Source organism: Tupaia chinensis, unplaced genomic scaffold, assembly GCF_000334495.1.
Source record: "Tupaia chinensis unplaced genomic scaffold, TupChi_1.0 Scaffold000018_1, whole genome shotgun sequence".
Classification (NCBI taxonomy): Eukaryota; Metazoa; Chordata; class Mammalia; order Scandentia; family Tupaiidae; genus Tupaia; species Tupaia belangeri.
In genome coordinates, this window is record NW_006159448.1 from 1,656,057 (window position 1) to 1,677,179 (window position 21,123).

At 37.5% G+C, this 21,123-nt stretch overlaps 1 protein-coding gene across 1 annotated transcript in view; it reads left to right on the forward strand.

Annotated features, from left to right (window-relative positions):
• Nucleotides 1-21,123, forward strand: part of UNC80 (unc-80 subunit of NALCN channel complex) — a 240,046-nt gene that overhangs the window by 97,238 nt on the left and 121,685 nt on the right. The window contains exons 24-28 of the mRNA XM_006140105.3: nt 7,529-7,664; nt 12,950-13,073; nt 18,132-18,138; nt 18,716-18,768; nt 20,754-20,872. Of these exons, the coding sequence (XP_006140167.1) occupies nt 7,529-7,664; nt 12,950-13,073; nt 18,132-18,138; nt 18,716-18,768; nt 20,754-20,872 (439 nt within the window). The remainder of the gene's footprint in view (nt 1-7,528; nt 7,665-12,949; nt 13,074-18,131; nt 18,139-18,715; nt 18,769-20,753; nt 20,873-21,123) is intronic.

A 21,123-nucleotide genomic window follows, 5' to 3' on the forward strand; every position in this document is an offset into this window, starting at 1 on the left:
GTGTGTGTGTGTGTGTGTGTGTGTGTGTGTGTGTTCAAATCTCAACAGAATAGAGAAGTGGAGGAGAAAGTATTGCGGCATGACCACACCCAGTTGGAGAGTGCTTTCTCCCACTCTCTCTGTCTCTCTCGAGGTCTTTCTTTCTCTCTCTGGTGAGTGCACACACCTCTGGCAATTACAGATAATAAAGCAGTGGCCAGCATATGTTGTGGTGGTTAAGGCACTGGGCTCCCATATGTTCAATTGTCGTTCGAGCCCGAGACCCCAGGCAGCTTGAAAGTCACACTGGGTGCATGTGCATGGCATGCCTGATATCTCCAAAAGAGACTGAAAAAGGGATTGCTGCATGACCATGACCCCTGAGGGGGTGGTTTCTCACTTTCCCTCTCTCTGTCCCTTCCTGTCTCTCTCCAGCAAGCATATGTACCCGTTGGCAAAAAAAAAAAAAAAAAATCTAAAAAGAAAAGAAATATAAGTTATTAAACTCATCTCAGGGCCTTGATGCATGAACATCTGGATATTAGATTTTCTTGTTAATTGTTTGTTACATCCGATTAGGAAGGTTTGTGCCAAATGGTTAGTTTTTTTCGCACTCATATTTGAGAGGAGGCACCTTATGCCCCTGATTCACCTGAAACTACATTTTCTACAATAATAAATTCTTAATTAATAAATTATTAACATTTACCATTGTCTTTCTTACAGCAAGGGTAAAAAACTACATAAATCTTTATGTAAACATTATAATTTTGTCACAGTGTTTTGCTTATCTGAAAGACTGTTATAATCTTCCTCCAAAATTATATCCAAATTCAAACTTTAATCTTTCTTGATTCTTGTCACCAGTTTTTCAACTTGGTCCTAGATGTTCAGAATAATGGTGTTAATTACTGCTTAATGCCTTACTGTTACTTTGTGAAGGAGGAATTTTTTAGAAAAGGTTTTCCTTGGCCTATGTACAAAGATTCCAAAAACAATCTGTTTTCCTACAAGCTATAATTTTTTCCCTAAATTCGCTTCATGAGCAGCTGTGTTAACAAGAAATATTAGAATCTTATGTCACAGTGGACAAAACATGGGCTTGGAAAAATGAACATATTTGAGCTGGCAGGGGTCAGGGCAGAGATGGCAGAGGGTGGCTGTCCCGAAGCACATTGTTCAAAGGTATTGCCTTATAAAATAATTTGTGAAGCATGTTTACATGATTGTTGAAAGGTTGAGTTAAGGTGTTAAGAGACACATGAATGCAAGATTATGGGGAAGGTAGGGCAAGTAGTTAGAGGGTGCAGTGTATTTTGGCTCTGAGCTCTTCCTTCAACTAATAGTGCATGAACCCATACCTCCACCACCTCTACAATGATTCCAAGGCTCACTCACCCCTGAATGTTAGAACCTTGGTCATTACTCTCGTTGGAAAATGACTAAGCATGATTATAAATCTCAATTTAAAACTTTCAAATGTGATGTTTTTATTATTGAACTAGCGAGTGATGTTTTCCAACTATCTAGTGTCATGGATGTTTGGCCTTGCTAATTTTCTAGGAGAGCCCAATTTTTTTTTTTTTCTTAAAATAATCAGAGGGAGCTAGGTGGTATGGTGATTAAGGCAGCTGGACCCCACATGGCTGACTGTGGTTTGAGTTAAATTATTCTAGTTTATTTATACATTTAATCATTGTACATCACTAAAGCTTATAAAATGAATTACAACATGAATACACTTCATACAAGTCCAGTTGAAGATATCATACACATTATCATCAACAGTGAATTTTCCATTTCTGCATCCCCTAAATGTCTTGTATTTTTCTCCTTGATTCATTTCTTCTCACTCTCCCCCATCTCCAAACCCCTTCCCATACTGTCTCCAGTATCTGCAACTATTCTCCATGCTTCTATATCCTCCAGTCTTTCTGTTTCTGCCGTAGAGTGTGGAGAGTCAATATATATTAAGTGGAGACATACGATGTCTCTCCTTCATGGCCTGGCTTGCTTCATACAGCAGTAAATTTTCCCTATTAGTCCACTTTCTATCAAATGGCAAGGTCTTGTTTTTTCTGGCTGAGTAGTGCAAATGGCAAGGTCTTGTTTTTTCTGGCTGAGGAAGGTATATGTACCACACTTTTTCAATCCATTCATCTGTTCGTGGACATTTGGGTTGGTTCCATGTCATAGCAATTATGAATAACGCCACAATAAACAGATGTGCAAGCACTTTTCCATCTGGGCGTTTTCTTATCCTTTGGATAGATACTCAGGAGTAAAATTGCTGGATCATATGGTAGTTCTATTTGTAGATCTTCGAGAAACCTCCATATTGATCTCCACAGTGGCTATACTAATTTCCATTCCCACCAACAGTGCAGGAGACTTCCCTTTCACCTCACCCTTGCCAACACTTATAATTTTTTGTTTGTTTAATCTTCACCATTCTGACTGGGGTTAAGTGGTATCTCATTGTGGTTTTGATTTGCATCTCCTTTATGATGAGGGATGTCAAGCATTTTTCATATTTTTTTGACTGTTCATATATCTTCCTTAAAGGGTTGTTTGTTCAGCTCATTTTTCCATCTTTTAATTGGGTTGATCTTTTTTTTTTCAGGTAACTCATTTAATTTCCCTGTGTATTCTGATTATCAGTCCTTTATCTGAGGCATAGTTTACAAAAATATTCTCCCATTCTGAGGATTGCTGACTCACACTAATCACTATGTCTTTTGCTATGCAGAAACTTCTGATGTAATCTGATGTAATCTCACTTCTCTATTTTGGGAATTGTTGTCTGTGCTTTGGGGGGGTCTTATTTAAGAAGTCTTTGCCTATTCTGATGTTTCCCAGAGTTTCCCCAGTATTTTCCACCAGTAGTTTTATTGTTTGAGGTCTTAGGTTTAGATCTTGGATCCACTTTGAGTCAATTTTTGTTAATGGTGAGAAATATGGGTCCAGATTCTTCACACTATTCTTTCATTCCACTACCTCTAGAAATGCAAAAATCTTCCAAGCAAGCCTTGTAGCTCAGACAGCTCAGTCTACAAGGATTCTGAATCCTTCTCTTCATATCTCCCATCCTCCCACAGACACCTGTCAGAACCTGACTGAAATCAGCAATGACTCACTTTGCTGAGTGATCTTTTAAAACAAACAATGAGATTTATGGTCACTAAGGTAGATAATTAACCAGTTGTTAGAATTTTCTACTTTATTTTCCCTTCAGAATATTCTCTTTATCCTCTCTAAAATAAAGTAATATCAAATAAATATCTGGAACAACACATACTGCTGTTAGTCTTCAAATGGTAAGGTGTCTTTCTTTATCTTTTCTCTTTCAATTTTCTAACAGCCTGATCAACTTTGATTTCCCCAATTTTTTGTGAGTTTGCATAAAATTTGTCAAATTCTTCAGTGTGGGGAGATGCTTTTGATTGTTTTTATTACTATTTCACTTGACAAGTGTTTTATTGAGAGACCTCTCTGAAATAACAGTCACAGTTGCTAATCCAATTGGCTTCCCGCAAGAAGGGAAAAACCATTAGTGCATAGTATTAGAGAGTTTCAGATTTATAAGGAGGTTTTGAGTAGAGGATTTCTAGAACAGATGCTTTCAGGGCAAATAATACCTTCTGATTTCCTTGCATGATTTGATGCTACTGACTGCCCCCACCTTTCTCTTCTGTTCTGTCTGCTGTGACCAGTAAGCTCTGGACTCCCCTCACATCTCTACCCAATCTTCTATCTCCTTTCCTGTTCCTCTACCTCTCCACTCCCCATAAATGTAGATATTCCCCATAATCTCCCATAATTTCTTCCTATAAAATTTTCCCTATGCTTACATTTTTGTCTGTATATCTGAACATGGTATGTCTGGAGGACAGACTATCCATCGCACTTTTCTGATCTAAGCCTGCATTGCCAACTGCAATACTTATTCGCTTAATATCCTGAAATATCAATCTAGCCAAAACCAAAACCCCTCTCCATATGTAAACATACCCTCACTTGAAACACTGCCTGAGCTGTCTAGCCTTATTAATGGTACCACCATCATCTGAGATAACAACCTATGAGTATATCTCAAACTTCCTTTCCACGTTGATTCTACTTCTGCCATGCCACTGAAGTCCTTTGATGAGATCTTTATTACTTCTTATCTGGATGATTAAAGTGTTTTCATGGGAACCAGCAGATAATGTAATGGTTACATCACTGGCCTCCCACATGGCAAACCATGATTGAAGCCCCAAACCCAGTGGCTTCAAATTCATGTCAGGTGCATGTGCCTATGTACCCAAAATCCCAAGAGGAGAATGGAGGAGAAGGGATTTCAGCATGGCCATTCCTCCTAAGGTGTGATTTCTGGATTTCTGTCTCTCTATCTGTCTCTCCAGTGAGCACACATGTCCTATAGCAAAAATATCTCTCTTTAAAAAACAAAAGGTATTTTGGTCTCTTGCCCTCAGGCCTCCTTCAGTTAATTCATCCTACTTACTGTCAGTAAAATGATCTCCAGTAGCACCACCCACCCAGGACAGAACACTCTTACTGATCTCTCGGCCTCCAGACTTGACCCCTAAAATTCATTATCTAAACTGCTGTCAAAATGAATAAACTAAAATGAAATCAGATTGCATTTCTTTCTCACTTAAAATATTTCAGTGACCCTCCTCTTCTCTCAGGATAAACCCAGATCCTGAACCTAATATCACTGCCTTGTTCACAACCTTTGGTCAAACTTCCAAAATTATAGATGATGAAGTCAAACGAGCTGCTATACCTAAAAATTACTTATGTCAATTCTTTGCATCTAAGGTGTGTTCAAAATAATAGATTATTACAATCATTTTTGAAGCCAGACCCAAAGCTTCTCTGTATTCCTGGGCAGTGAACACACTGTCCCTTGAATGAATCATGAGGTCACTCTCCTGGACAAAAACTACCTTTTCATCCTTCTTACAAATGCAAAATGAAGTTCAATGTCAAGAACTGTAGGATCCATTTTCAATCTACCTGTCCAGTATTCCTGCATATTATTTTCTCTCACAAAATTGTGCTTCAGTCAGGTAACTTACCTGTCAGTCTCTGAACACGTGGCACATTTACCTGAATACATAGCTTTGAGAGTCTTCATCTGAATCTCTATTCTCTCCATTCTCCATCAGCTAAAATACCTGTTTCTCATGTTTTTGATTCTCTGAATCTCCTTATCTTCTGTACTAATAAAGAACTTTCCCTCTTTTGCCACTTAATATATTGCTTTGGCATTTTATTGCCTCTTTATATAAACTGTGAGCTCATTGAGGGAAAGAACACAAGACTTAGTGAGACAACCTGTATTGGAATCCCAGTTCACAGCCTGCCAAGTGACTTCGAGCAAGTCTCAACCTCTAATCTCTTCATTTGTCAAGTAGTATTTATGTGGGTTTATAATCCACTTGGGCACATTTAAAAAGGAACTGGTGCACGATTCTACTTTGTGTTCTATTTAATACCTAGCAAATGACCTTGCTTAATATTTGATGAAAGAATGAAGAAAGGAATAAATATAGCCTTAAGGCATTTTTCTAGCCTTGGAAGAGATATAGAAATCTGAATAATTATTTAGACATTTTTATACCAGACAATTGCTTTTTTTTTTTTTTTTTTTTTTATTTAGCAACCCTTAGTTTAATCTTTATAAACTGTGGTTTTAATTAAAATTGCTTAGTTATAATATTCTGGAGGAATAGCTATAGGAATTTTTTTCATTTGAGCCTCCATATTCAGTTTATTGGCTCCACTCCTGACTTACATACCAGAAAGTTCTTTTTTTTTTTTTTTTTTAGCAACCCTTAGTTTAAACTTTATAAACTGGTTTTAATTAAAATTGCTTAGTTACAATATTCTGGACGAATAGCTACAGGAATTTTTTTCATTTGAGCCTCCGTATTCAGTTTATTGGCTCCACTCCTGACTTACAGTTGTATAGCTACTCTTTTAGAGAGGATCTCCAAAATAGTGACATTAGGACCAAGCTTTCCATTGTAGTAATGGTTTTGTTTTGATGGTTTCTCTTGTTTCCTTAACACTGCTCAGGTGAGCAGCTAAAATGTTAGGATCCTGACATATTATTCTATGCTGTTTTCTCATAGGTGTGATTTTGCTTCCTGGTTTTTAGTTTCTCACGTAATTCCTTAGCTTAAGGAGAACTCTTTGTTTCCAGATATCTAAGTCATTCCAAAATGTCTTTTTATTTAAAGTGTTCTGAGGGTTTCTGTGTATGTTGGTTTCCGATTGTGCGTCTATTTTCATACTTGCTCAGAATTTAGTCACTTTTAAAAGTATTTTATTTGCTGAGAATGATACAGGAAGAAAGAAGAAAATCAGCTGGAATGATGCTCTTACTAATGCACAGAATAACAAAATTTTCAGATTCCAAGTTAAGAGCTCAGTTTAATTTTTCCCCTGACTCATCTCCCTAAACCTATATCTCTTTTCTTGTTGTACATAGTATATAACTGGAATCTAAAAGGAACTAGACAGAGGTAGGGTTTTTAGTTTCTTCTTGTGGAAAATTTTTTGATAAATCAGACCATAGTTCATGATGATTCAGAAGAACAGAGAGTAAGGGTATGAATACCATGTAAAAGTCAATATTTTCCATGTGCTAAGTTATTAAAAGTCATATTTTTAATAGTGTCATTAAGTACTTTACCAAAAGAAAAGTTAACATTTGGGGCCAGCAGGTGGCATGGAGGTTAAGGTATTGGATCCCACATCACTGACTCACAGTTCAAGTCCTGAACCTGGTAACTTGAAAATCTTACTGGGCACGTGTACCTACATGCCCAAAACTTCAAGAGGAGAATAGAAGAGAAGGGATTGCAGCATGGCTGTCACCCTTGGGAGATGATTTGTCACTTTCCCTCTCCCTCTTTGTCTCTCTAGAGAGCACATGTGCCCTGTAACAAAAAGCTAAAAAGAAAAGTTAACATTTCTTATCAATTTATAGAGCATCACAAAAGGAGGAACAAATTATGTAAAAGAAGCCAATAAATGCATATATAATGGCAGATAGAAATAAAATTTCAGTAGAGAATTCTTGCCAACCTCCAAACTCACTAACATTACGGTGACATTCTCATAAAGCAGCATACTCCAAAACAGTCTCTTCTTATGTTTATGGCAATAGAACCATCTATTAAAAACAACTGCATAAAGCCTTATATAAGACCTATAAAATAAATGACCTTGAGTAACTAGAAATACTCTCAGAAAAACTTTTATATGAGTACACCAAGGTAACATTCCAGTTTGTAAGTCTTTAGATTAAATGACCCTGGAAACAGCATCAGTGCCTTTCATCTGGGTCTCCATTTTGGCAAACATCATGTAACAACATTGTACTATACAAAAGAGGCTAGGCTGGAGCCGTCCCCTTACTGCTAAGTGACTTTGAACAAGTCGAGTTAATTACATTGTCAGCAATGTGAGAGCCTGTTTCAGAATCTCTGACACACTTTGTGCTGTTTCCTTCTTCTTCTCCCCATGGTAGGCAATCGGCGTCCGATTGAATGAGCTATGCCATGGGGAAAGTGAGAGTCCAGCCAACCTACTGGGTCTCATTTATGACGAAGAGACCAAGAGAAGACTGAGAAAGGAGGATGAGGAGGAAGACTTTTTAGATGACAGTAAGGAGACTCCCTTTACTACAAGAACCCCTGCTTGTAAGAACCTCTGCTTTAGGAGCACTTAATATTTCTCTTTCCTCTTTCATATCTTTTCACCTTCCCATGTCTCCCACTAAGCCTTCTCCTCCTTTCCCTGTGCATGGATGTAAAGCATGTACATAGAGCTACACAAGTGAAGGCAAAACCCAGAACAAGAAGACAAACAGGCATGGAACTGCAGGGATTGTGGACTGCCCGGTACTTTTCAGTCTCTGGTTCTTGCCATTACACAAAGATTATAAGAGAATCTCTCTGAACAAATATATTTGTGAAAAATAACTGTCCCAAAAAAAGATATACCCAGTTTTGTGTTTAATCAGAGTATACTACAGTATGTAAGTTGAAATTGAAATACTAAACATATTCTGAGGTTGTTAGAACTGTGAATGTCTGCTGTACATTTAGAGTTTATTCCCATTATAGAAAAGTAGAAACAAAGAAATTCCAGTTACAATCCCCTCCAACACCATTGTGTGCATATGTGTGTTCTGTACCATGCAAGCTTGTGTGTATGTGTAATACTGCCTTTTATGGAGTATAAAGTCCCAGAGATGGCTATGGAATTAGTATCTCTATATGATAAAAAGAGTGAAGTTTCTTCTTCTTGACTTTCCATAATAAATCAAAATTCAGTCTCTCTGGTTATAAGTCTTGTCTGTAGTTAACTGGTGTCAAACCTACTGCATCCTAGTAGCCATGAAATGTAAAAAGATGGTTAGCATGTGACATTGTATAGAATTAAACAGTTCCATCTAAATGAGAGAAAACATGATCTTCCTCTCTACTCTCACATAAAGATTTTTTTCACTATTTTGCCTCTTGTAATAGCTTATCAAATCACAGCATATTTTCTTGAATTAGATGCTGTTTTCTCATAGGTGTGATTTTGCTTCCTGGTTTTTAGTTTCTCACGTAATTCCTTAGCTTAAGGAGAACTCTTTGTTTCCAGATATCTAAGTCATTCCAAAATGTCTTTTTATTTAAAGTGTTCTGAGGGTTTCTGTGTATGTTGGTTTCCGATTGTGCGTCTATTTTCATACTTGCTCAGAATTTAGTCACTTTTAAAAGTATTTTATTTGCTGAGAATGATACAGGAAGAAAGTAGAAAATCAGCTGGAATGATGCTCTTACTAATGCACAGAATAACAAAATTTTCAGATTCCAAGTTAAGAGCTCAGTTTAATTTTTCCCCTGACTCATCTCCCTAAACCTATATCTCTTTTCTTGTTGTACATAGTATATAACTGGAATCTAAAAGGAACTAGACAGAGGTAGGGTTTTTAGTTTCTTCTTGTGGAAAATTTTTTGATAAATCAGACCATAGTTCATGATGATTCAGAAGAACAGAGAGTAAGGGTATGAATACCATGTAAAAGTCAATATTTTCCATGTGCTAAGTTATTAAAAGTCATATTTTTAATAGTGTCATTAAGTACTTTACCAAAAGAAAAGTTAACATTTGGGGCCAGCAGGTGGCATGGAGGTTAAGGTATTGGATCCCACATCACTGACTCACAGTTCAAGTCCTGAACCTGGTAACTTGAAAATCTTACTGGGCACGTGTACCTACATGCCCAAAACTTCAAGAGGAGAATAGAAGAGAAGGGATTGCAGCATGGCTGTCACCCTTGGGAGATGATTTGTCACTTTCCCTCTCCCTCTTTGTCTCTCTAGAGAGCACATGTGCCCTGTAACAAAAAGCTAAAAAGAAAAGTTAACATTTCTTATCAATTTATAGAGCATCACAAAAGGAGGAACAAATTATGTAAAAGAAGCCAATAAATGCATATATAATGGCAGATAGAAATAAAATTTCAGTAGAGAATTCTTGCCAACCTCCAAACTCACTAACATTACGGTGACATTCTCATAAAGCAGCATACTCCAAAACAGTCTCTTCTTATGTTTATGGCAATAGAACCATCTATTAAAAACAACTGCATAAAGCCTTATATAAGACCTATAAAATAAATGACCTTGAGTAACTAGAAATACTCTCAGAAAAACTTTTATATGAGTACACCAAGGTAACATTCCAGTTTGTAAGTCTTTAGATTAAATGACCCTGGAAACAGCATCAGTGCCTTTCATCTGGGTCTCCATTTTGGCAAACATCATGTAACAACATTGTACTATACAAAAGAGGCTAGGCTGGAGCCGTCCCCTTACTGCTAAGTGACTTTGAACAAGTCGAGTTAATTACATTGTCAGCAATGTGAGAGCCTGTTTCAGAATCTCTGACACACTTTGTGCTGTTTCCTTCTTCTTCTCCCCATGGTAGGCAATCGGCGTCCGATTGAATGAGCTATGCCATGGGGAAAGTGAGAGTCCAGCCAACCTACTGGGTCTCATTTATGACGAAGAGACCAAGAGAAGACTGAGAAAGGAGGATGAGGAGGAAGACTTTTTAGATGACAGTAAGGAGACTCCCTTTACTACAAGAACCCCTGCTTGTAAGAACCTCTGCTTTAGGAGCACTTAATATTTCTCTTTCCTCTTTCATATCTTTTCACCTTCCCATGTCTCCCACTAAGCCTTCTCCTCCTTTCCCTGTGCATGGATGTAAAGCATGTACATAGAGCTACACAAGTGAAGGCAAAACCCAGAACAAGAAGACAAACAGGCATGGAACTGCAGGGATTGTGGACTGCCCGGTACTTTTCAGTCTCTGGTTCTTGCCATTACACAAAGATTATAAGAGAATCTCTCTGAACAAATATATTTGTGAAAAATAACTGTCCCAAAAAAAGATATACCCAGTTTTGTGTTTAATCAGAGTATACTACAGTATGTAAGTTGAAATTGAAATACTAAACATATTCTGAGGTTGTTAGAACTGTGAATGTCTGCTGTACATTTAGAGTTTATTCCCATTATAGAAAAGTAGAAACAAAGAAATTCCAGTTACAATCCCCTCCAACACCATTGTGTGCATATGTGTGTTCTGTACCATGCAAGCTTGTGTGTATGTGTAATACTGCCTTTTATGGAGTATAAAGTCCCAGAGATGGCTATGGAATTAGTATCTCTATATGATAAAAAGAGTGAAGTTTCTTCTTCTTGACTTTCCATAATAAATCAAAATTCAGTCTCTCTGGTTATAAGTCTTGTCTGTAGTTAACTGGTGTCAAACCTACTGCATCCTAGTAGCCATGAAATGTAAAAAGATGGTTAGCATGTGACATTGTATAGAACTAAACAGTTTCATCTAAATGAGAGAAAACATGATCTTCCTCTCTACTCTCACATAAAGATTTTTTTCACTATTTTGCCTCTTGTAATAGCTTATCAAATCACAGCATATTTTCTTGAATTAGTTGACAAAATACCAAATTCTCACCTTAGTCTTTCAATCTAATGGTGAAAATTAGCCCCTAAAATTCTCTCAAGTTCACAGTAGACTAGACTAATCTAGAATGACTCATGGAATTGGGTCTGATTCATCGGAGGATTTGAGATGATTTCAACACTGTGAACTAGTGAAGGCCTGCCATGAGGTCCATCTCGTTGGAAGGCATCTCCAAACTACCCTGACCTTCTAGGGTCTATTCAGAATAGAGAAAAGCTGAGGTGGTGTTAAAGGATGCATCTTCATACACCAGAACAAACTGAAATTTCCATTTACCACATAAATATCATCTACCCATATGTTATGCCTGGTGAATTAGCTTTTGGTCGAAATTGTGTAGATTCAATTTTTCTTCATTGTAACAGCGTAATTCAGATGATAGTCATAAAAGGGCCTGGATTAAGACTGAGTTCACTGTCTACAAGACTGATAGGAATCTGGATGATAATGTTTAGACTCAAACTAGAGACAAATCTAGAAGTTTAAACTGAATGTCTAATGTTTAATTATTTTTTTTAAGTATTGGACATCCAGGCAAAATCATAGTGCCTCATTGAATTTAAGATTTATATATCTGGTTTTGTTCCACTTTCAAGCCATACACAGCCCATCTTGCATTTAAAAGCTAATTATTGTGCAAACAAGTTACAATCTGGAAATGCTACAGGAGCTTGTCTTCTCTATTCTTAATGGTAGGCTAAGTCTCCAGCCACATATTAACTCTGGAAAGACGATTATGGTTTTCATGAGGAAGTAACAGCCCAGTTTTCCTCAGAAGACCGTAATTACTACCTTCTGTCAAGAGAAATTATGAAGTGTGTGTTCTATTTATTTAAGGAAGTCTAAGATCCAGGAAGTATTTTAGAGATATTTTTAGGAACCTTGATATGTAATGATAACTATTTTATTTATTTTATGAGAGGTAGAACGCTATAAGACTTGGGTCTTCTTTTCTGAACACTATTAGGTAATAAGTACATGTCTTCATGATTTGTGATGACACATACCTAAGAACTCATCTTGAGAATTTTAAGTCTCTCTGGTATCACTGTGGACATTATCTGTCTTTAGAGCAAAATCTATTCTTTGGTTTATGATGATTACAATGTTTCGTTAATTCAAAGACCAGTATTCTTCAGAGCAAAAGAAAATGTGTACATACTTCTAATGTAACTATGCCTTACAATGACAGAGTATCTTGTACAAGTTGTATGACATAGGTTTGTCTGTTTTGCAAAACACATTTGGACTAGAGCTTAAACAATTTGACTACCCTTAAAGCATCAAGGCATACATTTCTTCATAAAATGAGCTGACAGGATTTTTGTAGTTCCAAATCTAACTTACTCCCATTACATCATGCAATCTGAGTGACTAGCCGTGTGGAAATCATACAAGGATACTTTCCATTTCTATTTTCATTTAAAGGCTTTCTAGTTTAGTTGAAGCTGAATTTTGTTATTCCATCAATATAATTAAGAAGAATAATTAGTTCTGCTTGTCCAAAATTTTGCTGCTGAAGTACTCAGTATAGAATCACAAAATGAAGGCAGGGAGAAGTATGTAAGGCGATTTTCAAAAAGTTCATGGAAATGCATAATCATAAAGAAAAAACTGTGCATGGATTTCAAAAGTTTTGGCACCAAAATAAATTCATACTTTAATTTTCCATTGACTTTTTGAAGTCCCTTCATATGGTAATGTACAGATTAGGCCGAAGGCATTAGGTAACTTGAATTTGCTTACACCATGTTCTCATACACAATCTAATTTGGGGCATGTATAAGTAACATTCTCATATACAATTTGATTTTACATATGTATAACTATGTCCATCAAACTGTGCCTCTGTAATTTTATTTGGTTGTCTCCTTATTAAAGAACTCTCCTTCCATAGGTACTGTGAACCCTTCCAAGTGTGGCTGCCCCTTTGCCTTGAAGATGGCAGCATGCCAGCTGCTCCTGGAGATTACCACCTTCCTGCGAGAGACCTTCTCTTGCCTGCCCAGACCTCGCTGGTGGTAAGGCAAAGCAAGCATGTTAAAAATCAGGTTGCTTAGAGAGACTAGACTTGAGGCTAGCTTGCCAGTATTCACAATTTCCTTCAATGCCCAATGGCCAAATATACCACATAATTTAAAATTTCAACCAAGGGATTTTCATACAGAAAAGGATGAAATACTCTTCTCTGTCACAAATAACAACTCTAGAATTGTCCTAGAAAAGCACTAAAGAAAGCACTCTGAGTACAATGTTGGATTGATCGCTCTTGGTTATGCTTGGAATATCAATAACCTTTAGGTTCCTTTACTCTGGAAACTGCAAGGAGTTTTATGGCCAACATCTTGTAAATCACCAACAGACGCTTTTTTTTTTGGAGAGGTTTTCACTGTAGGGCGCCAGACAGACAGAGAAAGACAGAGAGACAGAAAGCAAGAAATCACCCCCCCCCGGGGGGGATGGTCATGCCGCAATCCCTTCTTCTCCGTTCTCCTCTCGGGATCTTGGGCACGCACGCACAGGCGCCTGGCATGAGTTTTAAGCCACCGGGTCTGGGACACGAAGCGTGGCCGACTACGTGGGAGTCCAGCGACAGCCATTACGCTAACTGCTGGTTCCCACCAACAGACATTTTTGTACTAATGGTTCATAAGTTCATATAGAAATGTACTGCCAACAAGTTTTCTCATTTAAATCTTTAGTGAAGAGTTTAGTGTATAGTATCTAAACATCCCCACACATACATTGTTATTTCTGTAGTACTTCTTATGGATTATGGGTAAAGTTAAAACACACACGCGCATGCACACACGGTCATGCGCCAGGTACCAACGGAGCCTGATTTACCTAACTGAGGATACCATACAATGCAAGAACCAGGAGTCTTTGCAGAGCGTGCATGCAGGGCATACCTGGAGGTGATTCTCTTCGGTCTTTAGTTCCCTATTAAGCATCAAGTTGCCAGTAGTTTTCCATCATTTCAAATTCTTTATTTTTAATGTTCTTTTACCCAAGGCTTATGCTACTCTTCCAGAAAAATTGTTACACTAACAGTCTATGTGCTTCCACTTAAGCTATTTTTATAATTACCAGCTGTCCTGTTTTTTAGAACAAATTCCCCATGTGCAGAGCCATACCCCAATCCAAGGACAGGCAGGAATAGGGGTGGAAATAACAGAATCAGTGCCCTAGTGTCACCGGACCGTCTCTGCCTCTGGTTTTCCAGCGCTCTGGGAAGCCCATTTTCCCACTCTTTAAAACACAAAAATAAGTATTCTTGGAAACACTTATGAGTAAAATGAATATTTTCAAAAAAAACATACCCACATTCGAACTATGAAACTACCATTTGGATATTAGAAGACATTCTTTCTAGTGAATTTATCTAATTTCATTTTAAACTGGAACTTTAATTTTCTGAATTATCACTTTCACTATTTAATGAGACTAACTCTATAAAATAAAATTAAAGCCATGACTCACCACATATGTTTGAAGTCAAGTGTGATAAAATATCTGATCTATAGGCCTCCAGCAATGTGATCTCTATCAATATTCTAATTATACTGAAGTCTTCATAGAAACACAGAGTACATTCGGTTTTAAGTTTTCAGATATTTGCTGGTTATCATTTTGATCCACTGTGATAAAAAATATACTTAAAATTTGACTTGGTTATTTTTATTCTTCTTTTCAATTCTATAAAACTATAGTTTGATGTCTCATCTTATAAAAAAATTCACTTTTTAAAAAAATATCAATCAAATCTTTAAAAAATTATAACTAACATGTAGACTATTATGGAATGCCAAGAAATGAGACTGAAGGAAGACCTACAGTTATTAAGTCACTAAGAGGAAAATTTTTACTTCTATATTACTTTTCACTGGGTCTTAGAAATCGTTTATCCATTACAGTAGGATTTTCATTGTAGATTTATGTGTTGGGTTGGGATGTGACCTTTTATAAAATAAAGGGGGAAAGAGAACCAGCAGTTAGCGTAATGGCTATGTCGCTGGACTCCCACGTAGTCGACCGCGGTTCGTGTCCCGGACCCGGTGGCTTAAAACTCACGCCGGGCGCGTGTGCGTGCGTGCCCAAGATCCCGAGAGGAGAATGGAGGAGAAGGGATTGCGGCATGACCATCCCCCCTGGGGGGGTGATTTCTTGCTTTCTGTCTCTCTGTCTCTCTCTGTCTGGTGAGCACACGCGCCCTACAGTGAAAATCTCTCCAAAAAAAGAAAAAAAATAAAGGGGGAAAGAAGTTTTTGCTCATGTTTAAGCCAACTAACTATAGTTGATAGTAAAGAAAACTTGGGACCAGCAGTTAGCGTAATGGCTATGTCGCTGGACTCCCACGTAGTCAACAGCAGTTCGCATCCCAGACCCGGTGACTTAAAACTCACGCTGGGTGCGTGTGCGTGCGTGCTCAAGATCCCGAGAGGAGAATGGAGAAGGGATTGTGGAGTGGCCATCCCCCCTGGGGGGGAGATTTCTTGCTTTCTGTCTCTCTGTCTCTCTCTCTCTGTCTGGTGAGCGCACGTGCCTTATAGCAAAAACCTCTCCAAAAAGAAAAAAAGAAAAAGAAAACTCAAACCACATTCTAACTTACTGTAGTGTGAGGAGAAAAATACAGAGGTAAGATTTTTATGGGACTCAGAAATGGATTGTTGTCTGTTGATGATGACATACATAGATAGTATCCTCAACTGGACTGGTATGAGGTGTATTTATGTTGGGTAAATTCACTTTACAAGCTAAATAATATATTACAATAAAGTATTTAAAATAAATCGAAAAAAAAGTGTGAAAAAGCTCTTACCAATACATAAGTGTTTGAAACAAATTTTTTTATTTGTTTTTTTTTTAATTTTTTAAAATTTGATTAGAACACCTAATGTGAGATTCATTTTTTTGTTTGTTTGTCCATAGAGTGAGATTTTTTTTGCTATAGGGCTCGTAAGAGAGAGAATGTGAGAAATCACTCCCCGCAGGGGGGGATGGCCATGCCACAATCCCCTCTTCTCCATTCTCTTCTCAGGGTTTTGGGCACACATGCACACATGCCCGGTGCAAGTTTCATGCCACAGGGTCAGGGACTCTAACAGCTGTAACCAACATGAGAATCCAATGTCCCAACCACCATACTACATGCTGGCTCTGAGATCTGTCCTTTTAACAAAGTCATAATGCCTAATACATTGTTGTTAGCTATAGGTACAATGTTATAAAGCAGATCCCTGCAGATCTTTAACTGTTTTGAGAGAGAGAATTTTGCTGTAGGGCACATGAGCTTGCCAGAGACACAGAAAGAGAGGGACAGAAAGTGAGAAATCGGCCAGTCCTCCATCCCCCTGGGGATGGCATGCAGCAATCCCTTCTCCTCCATTCTCCTCTTAGGAATTTGGGCACACACAAATGTGCCTGGCGTGAGTTTTAAACTGCTGGGTCTGGACCTCAAACCGCAGTTGACTGCATGGGAGTCGTAACCATTATGTAACATAACTATTACGCCATCTGCTCGTCCTGATCTATAACTTTTGATACTGAATTTTGATGTCCATCATTAGTATTTCCCTGTTTCTCCCTCCCTCTGTGCTCTCACAGTCATCATTCCACTCTGAATCTTCTGTTTATCCATGTTGTCACATTTGACCGAATTTCATTGTCTTTTAAGGGTGGATAGTTTTGTAAAGAAATTGTACTAAACAATGACTCTAAAGACTAAGCATGGGGACCAACAGGTAGCATAATGGTTAGATTGCTGGACTCCCACTTAATCAACAACAGCTCGCATCCCAGACCCAGCGGCTTAAAACTCACACCGGGTGCATGTGTGTCCAATCCTGAGAGGAGAATGGAGAAGGGATTGTGGTGTGGCCATCTCCCCTGGAGGTGATTTCTCACTTTCTGTCTCTTCGTCTTGCTCTGTCTCTTTGGCAAGCACATGGACCCTATAGCAAACATCTCTCCAAAAAGAAAAAGACGAAGCATAGGAGCCAGCAGGTGGCATGCTGGTTACAATGCTGGAGCCCCACATGGCCAACCACAGTTCGAGTTTCAGACCTAGTGGCTTGCTTTCTCACTTCTCTTTCACCCTTTTTCTCTCTCTTGTGAGCATATGTTCCCTATGACAAACTTAAAAATAGTAAGTAAAATTAAATTAATTAATTTATTTTGGAGAGGGTTTTTTTGTTGTTTTTGTTTTTGTTTTGCTATAGGGTACCTGAGTTTGCCAGACAGAGAGAGACAGAGAGACAGAAAGCGAGAAATCACCCCCCAGGGGAGATGGTCACATCGCAATACTTTCTCCTCCATTCTCCTCTCGGGACCTTTGGCACGCACACACATGCACTTGGCATGAGTTTAAGCCACCAGGTCCAGGACTCAAACCGTGTCAACTACATGGGAATATAGTGACATAGCCATTACATCAACTGCTGGTCCCAAATTAATTAATTAATTTTTTTTGAAAAAGACTAAATAGCCAAAATGAAGTAACCTAAAGCTTTCAAAAAAACATTTACTGCAATGATACTTATAGATTTCTAGAGTGTATTGTTTGTTCAGTATGATTTTAGTGCAGTAAAAATAATTAGCTACTTAATGTATAAAATATAAAGTTGTATAATAATTCTATTAGAAGTTGTAAATACTCTGGAATCTGAGGTTTGGGGATTGAAGAGAAAATTTCTACCGAGAAAAAGTTCAATAGAAGTGAATAAAGACATTTTTTAAATGGCAGAAATTTTCATGTGAAATATCTGTTTGAAAAGGCCTTAGTTATAACAAAATGTGAAAGACAAAAAAGCAAAAGAACTTTTAATATCATAATTAAAACAAATGTTAATTTGCTTACCACAGTTATTTTTAGATGAATTTGGGAAAATCTAGGAAGCCATTGAATTGGTGAAGAACAGAGTAAAAGAAAAGACCAAGTACAGTAAAATGTTTTTAAATTATTTTTTACTAACTTATTTTTTTTCCCTGGTATATCCCTAGAATTAACTTAATCAGTGTGCTTTTTATCTCCTCCACCTAAGAAGCAAATTTTGGTAGCTTTTTAAATTTTTTTTCAGTTTTATGGTAAGCCACACAAATAATGTCTAAAAAAGAAAAAGCATTTTAGTAAGATCCATAATTTAAAAGAGTGGGAACCAGCAGTTAGTGTAATGGCTATGTCGCTGGGCTCCCACGTAGTCGACCGTGGTTCGCGTCCTGGACCCGGTGGCTTAAAACTCACGCCGGGTGCGTGTGCGTGTGTGCCCAAGATCCGGAGAGGAGAATGGAGGAGAAGGGATTGCGGCGTGACCATCCCCCCTGGGGCGTGATTTCTCGCTTTCTGTCTCTATGTCTCTCTCTGTCTGTCTGGTGAGCGCACGCACCCTATAGCGAAAACTTCTCCAAAAAAAAGAGTATAGTAATCAAATTTTTCTCTAAATATTATCTTCCAAACTTCAGAACAATGAAGAAGGATTTTTATTAAAGAATTTTGCTCTTTTATTTTCTTTTAAAAATATTTTATAATTTCTTGTTAACATTTAGTTGTTCTACATTTTTATAAGGCATAATATGGATTTTCAAAGCATGCATGGAGTATATTTAAATATAGAATACATCTAGTCTATTAAAATTATCTCAATTGAATTTGTGAACCCAATAGGGAATGACCAAGCAGTATGAAATTAAAGCAAATAATTTTGATCAAATGCAAATGTAAGTCCATTATGATACATAAATAATAAAGAAAAAGACAGGAACAAGATCCTAAATGTCTACGGTTGTTCATGGGGAAACAGCACACTGATGTTTTTGCACAAAACTGTGCTAAATGTTCTACCACCTATGCCAACCAACTGGGTTTAACAAGGCGGGTTATAAAAAATATGTTGATGGGTTCCAAATGTACTTAAAGTTAGAAAATCAAAATCAAAGCACAGTTTTTACATAGCAACACTGAACTGTTGGATATTTAGTGAGAGCAGTTTCTGGGCAAGATGGTGTGATAGTTTCAAAGGTTAAGGAGGAGAGTCACAGAAGTGACCATACTCTAACAGAGGACCAACAGATAAAAAAGCTATTGCAGGACACAAAATACAAATGGCCCTGAGAAAGTATCAGTGAGTCAGTGCTGGCCAAAGAAGGGGCTGGAAAAATACAAGGAACCTTTTTGGAACAGTACATATTTAAAAGTAGCTTTGAAATATTAGGTAGAATTTTGACATTAAAATATATTTAAAAGAAAAAAATAAGTCAAAAAGGATGACTACTTTTGAGGATTAGAATCCTTATATTATTACTTTTACCTCAACTGAGAAATTTCTCTAATTAAATTTGGCTACCAAAATGGAAAGAAAATTAGATGTCCCTTTTTCTCCAAAAGGGGACTAATTTCACAGAAGCAACTTTATTTCTAGAATATCTCTGACAATGTTAAAATAGATTCCATGTAGTTTCATTATTTTTCTAAACATGATGTAATTTTCTTAGTACAAGAGTATAACTTCATAATTCAAAGGGAAAAGAAGAAATAAGAGTCTAAAATTTCACCTTATTTATGCTAATCAAAAAGTATAAGATCTTGGTGGAAACTGGGTTCTAAAAAATTTTTGTTTCCCATGTCTATATTTTTTATGCCAGAGAGCTCGTGTACATGCATGAGAGAGAGAGAAAGCACTCTTGTCAGGGGTCTGGTCTCACTACAATCTTTTTTTCCTCAAATTCTCCATCGTCATCCCATCCTGGGGAAGGATGTATTTTTAGTGTGTTTCTCAAGTAGATTGGGATGGGACTCAAACCTTGGCTGACCATGTAGGATCTGGCTCTTCCTCTACCTAGCTCCTAACTATTGTGCTATGGAGGCCAGCTTCCATTATCTATTGTAATCTGGGGACTCGTGTATGTGTGTGCCCAAAATCCTGAGAGGGTTTGCAGATTGGTCATACCCCCTCAGGGGTGATCTCTTGCTTTCTGTCTCTCTGACACTCGCAGTCTCTCCAGTGAGCACACATGCCCTATAGCAAAAATCTCTCTTTAAAAAAAAAATATTGTAATCTGTAAGTTTACATTATGTCATCATTAGAAAAAAAGTATTGAAATCAAGTTAGCATTTTATACATTTTCATTCTTCAGCTTCAGTTCCTGCAAAAGTGCTTCACAGATTAATAATTAAATACAATCTTTAGGGTGAACAAGTTGCTATTCATAGTACAGGTGAAATATTCCATTTGAGATCTCATAGACCAAGCTCTTATTGAATAATTATACTCTCCAAGGCTCACTTTAAGCTATGGGATCATTCTGTTCATCAGCAGACAGTGATGGAATCTCTCTTATGCTTAGGTCTTCCTCGAGAGTAAGAAATTCCCAAAGTGCATGATCCTGTTTTGGGCTTCTTGCCTTCCAACCAAGTATCACATGAGGTTTCCTAAACCCAAACTCCATTTCTCTGCTTGTCAAACTGACTTTACTTAATCTCAAGACTTAACTTGAACATCACTTCTATATTAGTTTTGTATTTCTTCTATAATAAACTACTATAAATTAAATTTTTTACAACACAAACATATTAGAGTTTTAGAGGGAAGTCAGAAGTCCAAGACAGGTCTTACTGGGCTAATATCACATAACCAGTATGATTGCATTCCTATCTGGGGTCCTAGGGAAGAGTCTGTTTCCTTGTTCTGTTTTTCATCTTCTAGAGGCCACCCACATCCATTCACTCCTGACCCCTTCCAACTTCAAAGCCAGAAACGGCATCTCTCCCATCCTTCCTCCTTTGAACATAGCCAGGAAAGGTTCTCCACATTCAAGCCTTCATGTAATTAGATTGAACCCATTTAGCTAATACAGGATAATCTCCTAATTTTAAGGTCCTTAACCTAATTGCATCTACAAAGTCCCTGTTGCCATGTAAGTCAACACATGTACAGGTCCCAGAAGCATAGACACCTTGGTGGCCATCATTCTGCCAATTAGTCTTCAAGTCTGTTTTCTAAGTCCCTACTCTTTCAGTCTTGGAATTTATCACTTGCTTGCCTTCTCAGTTTCTGTTTTAATATTCCGAGTTCC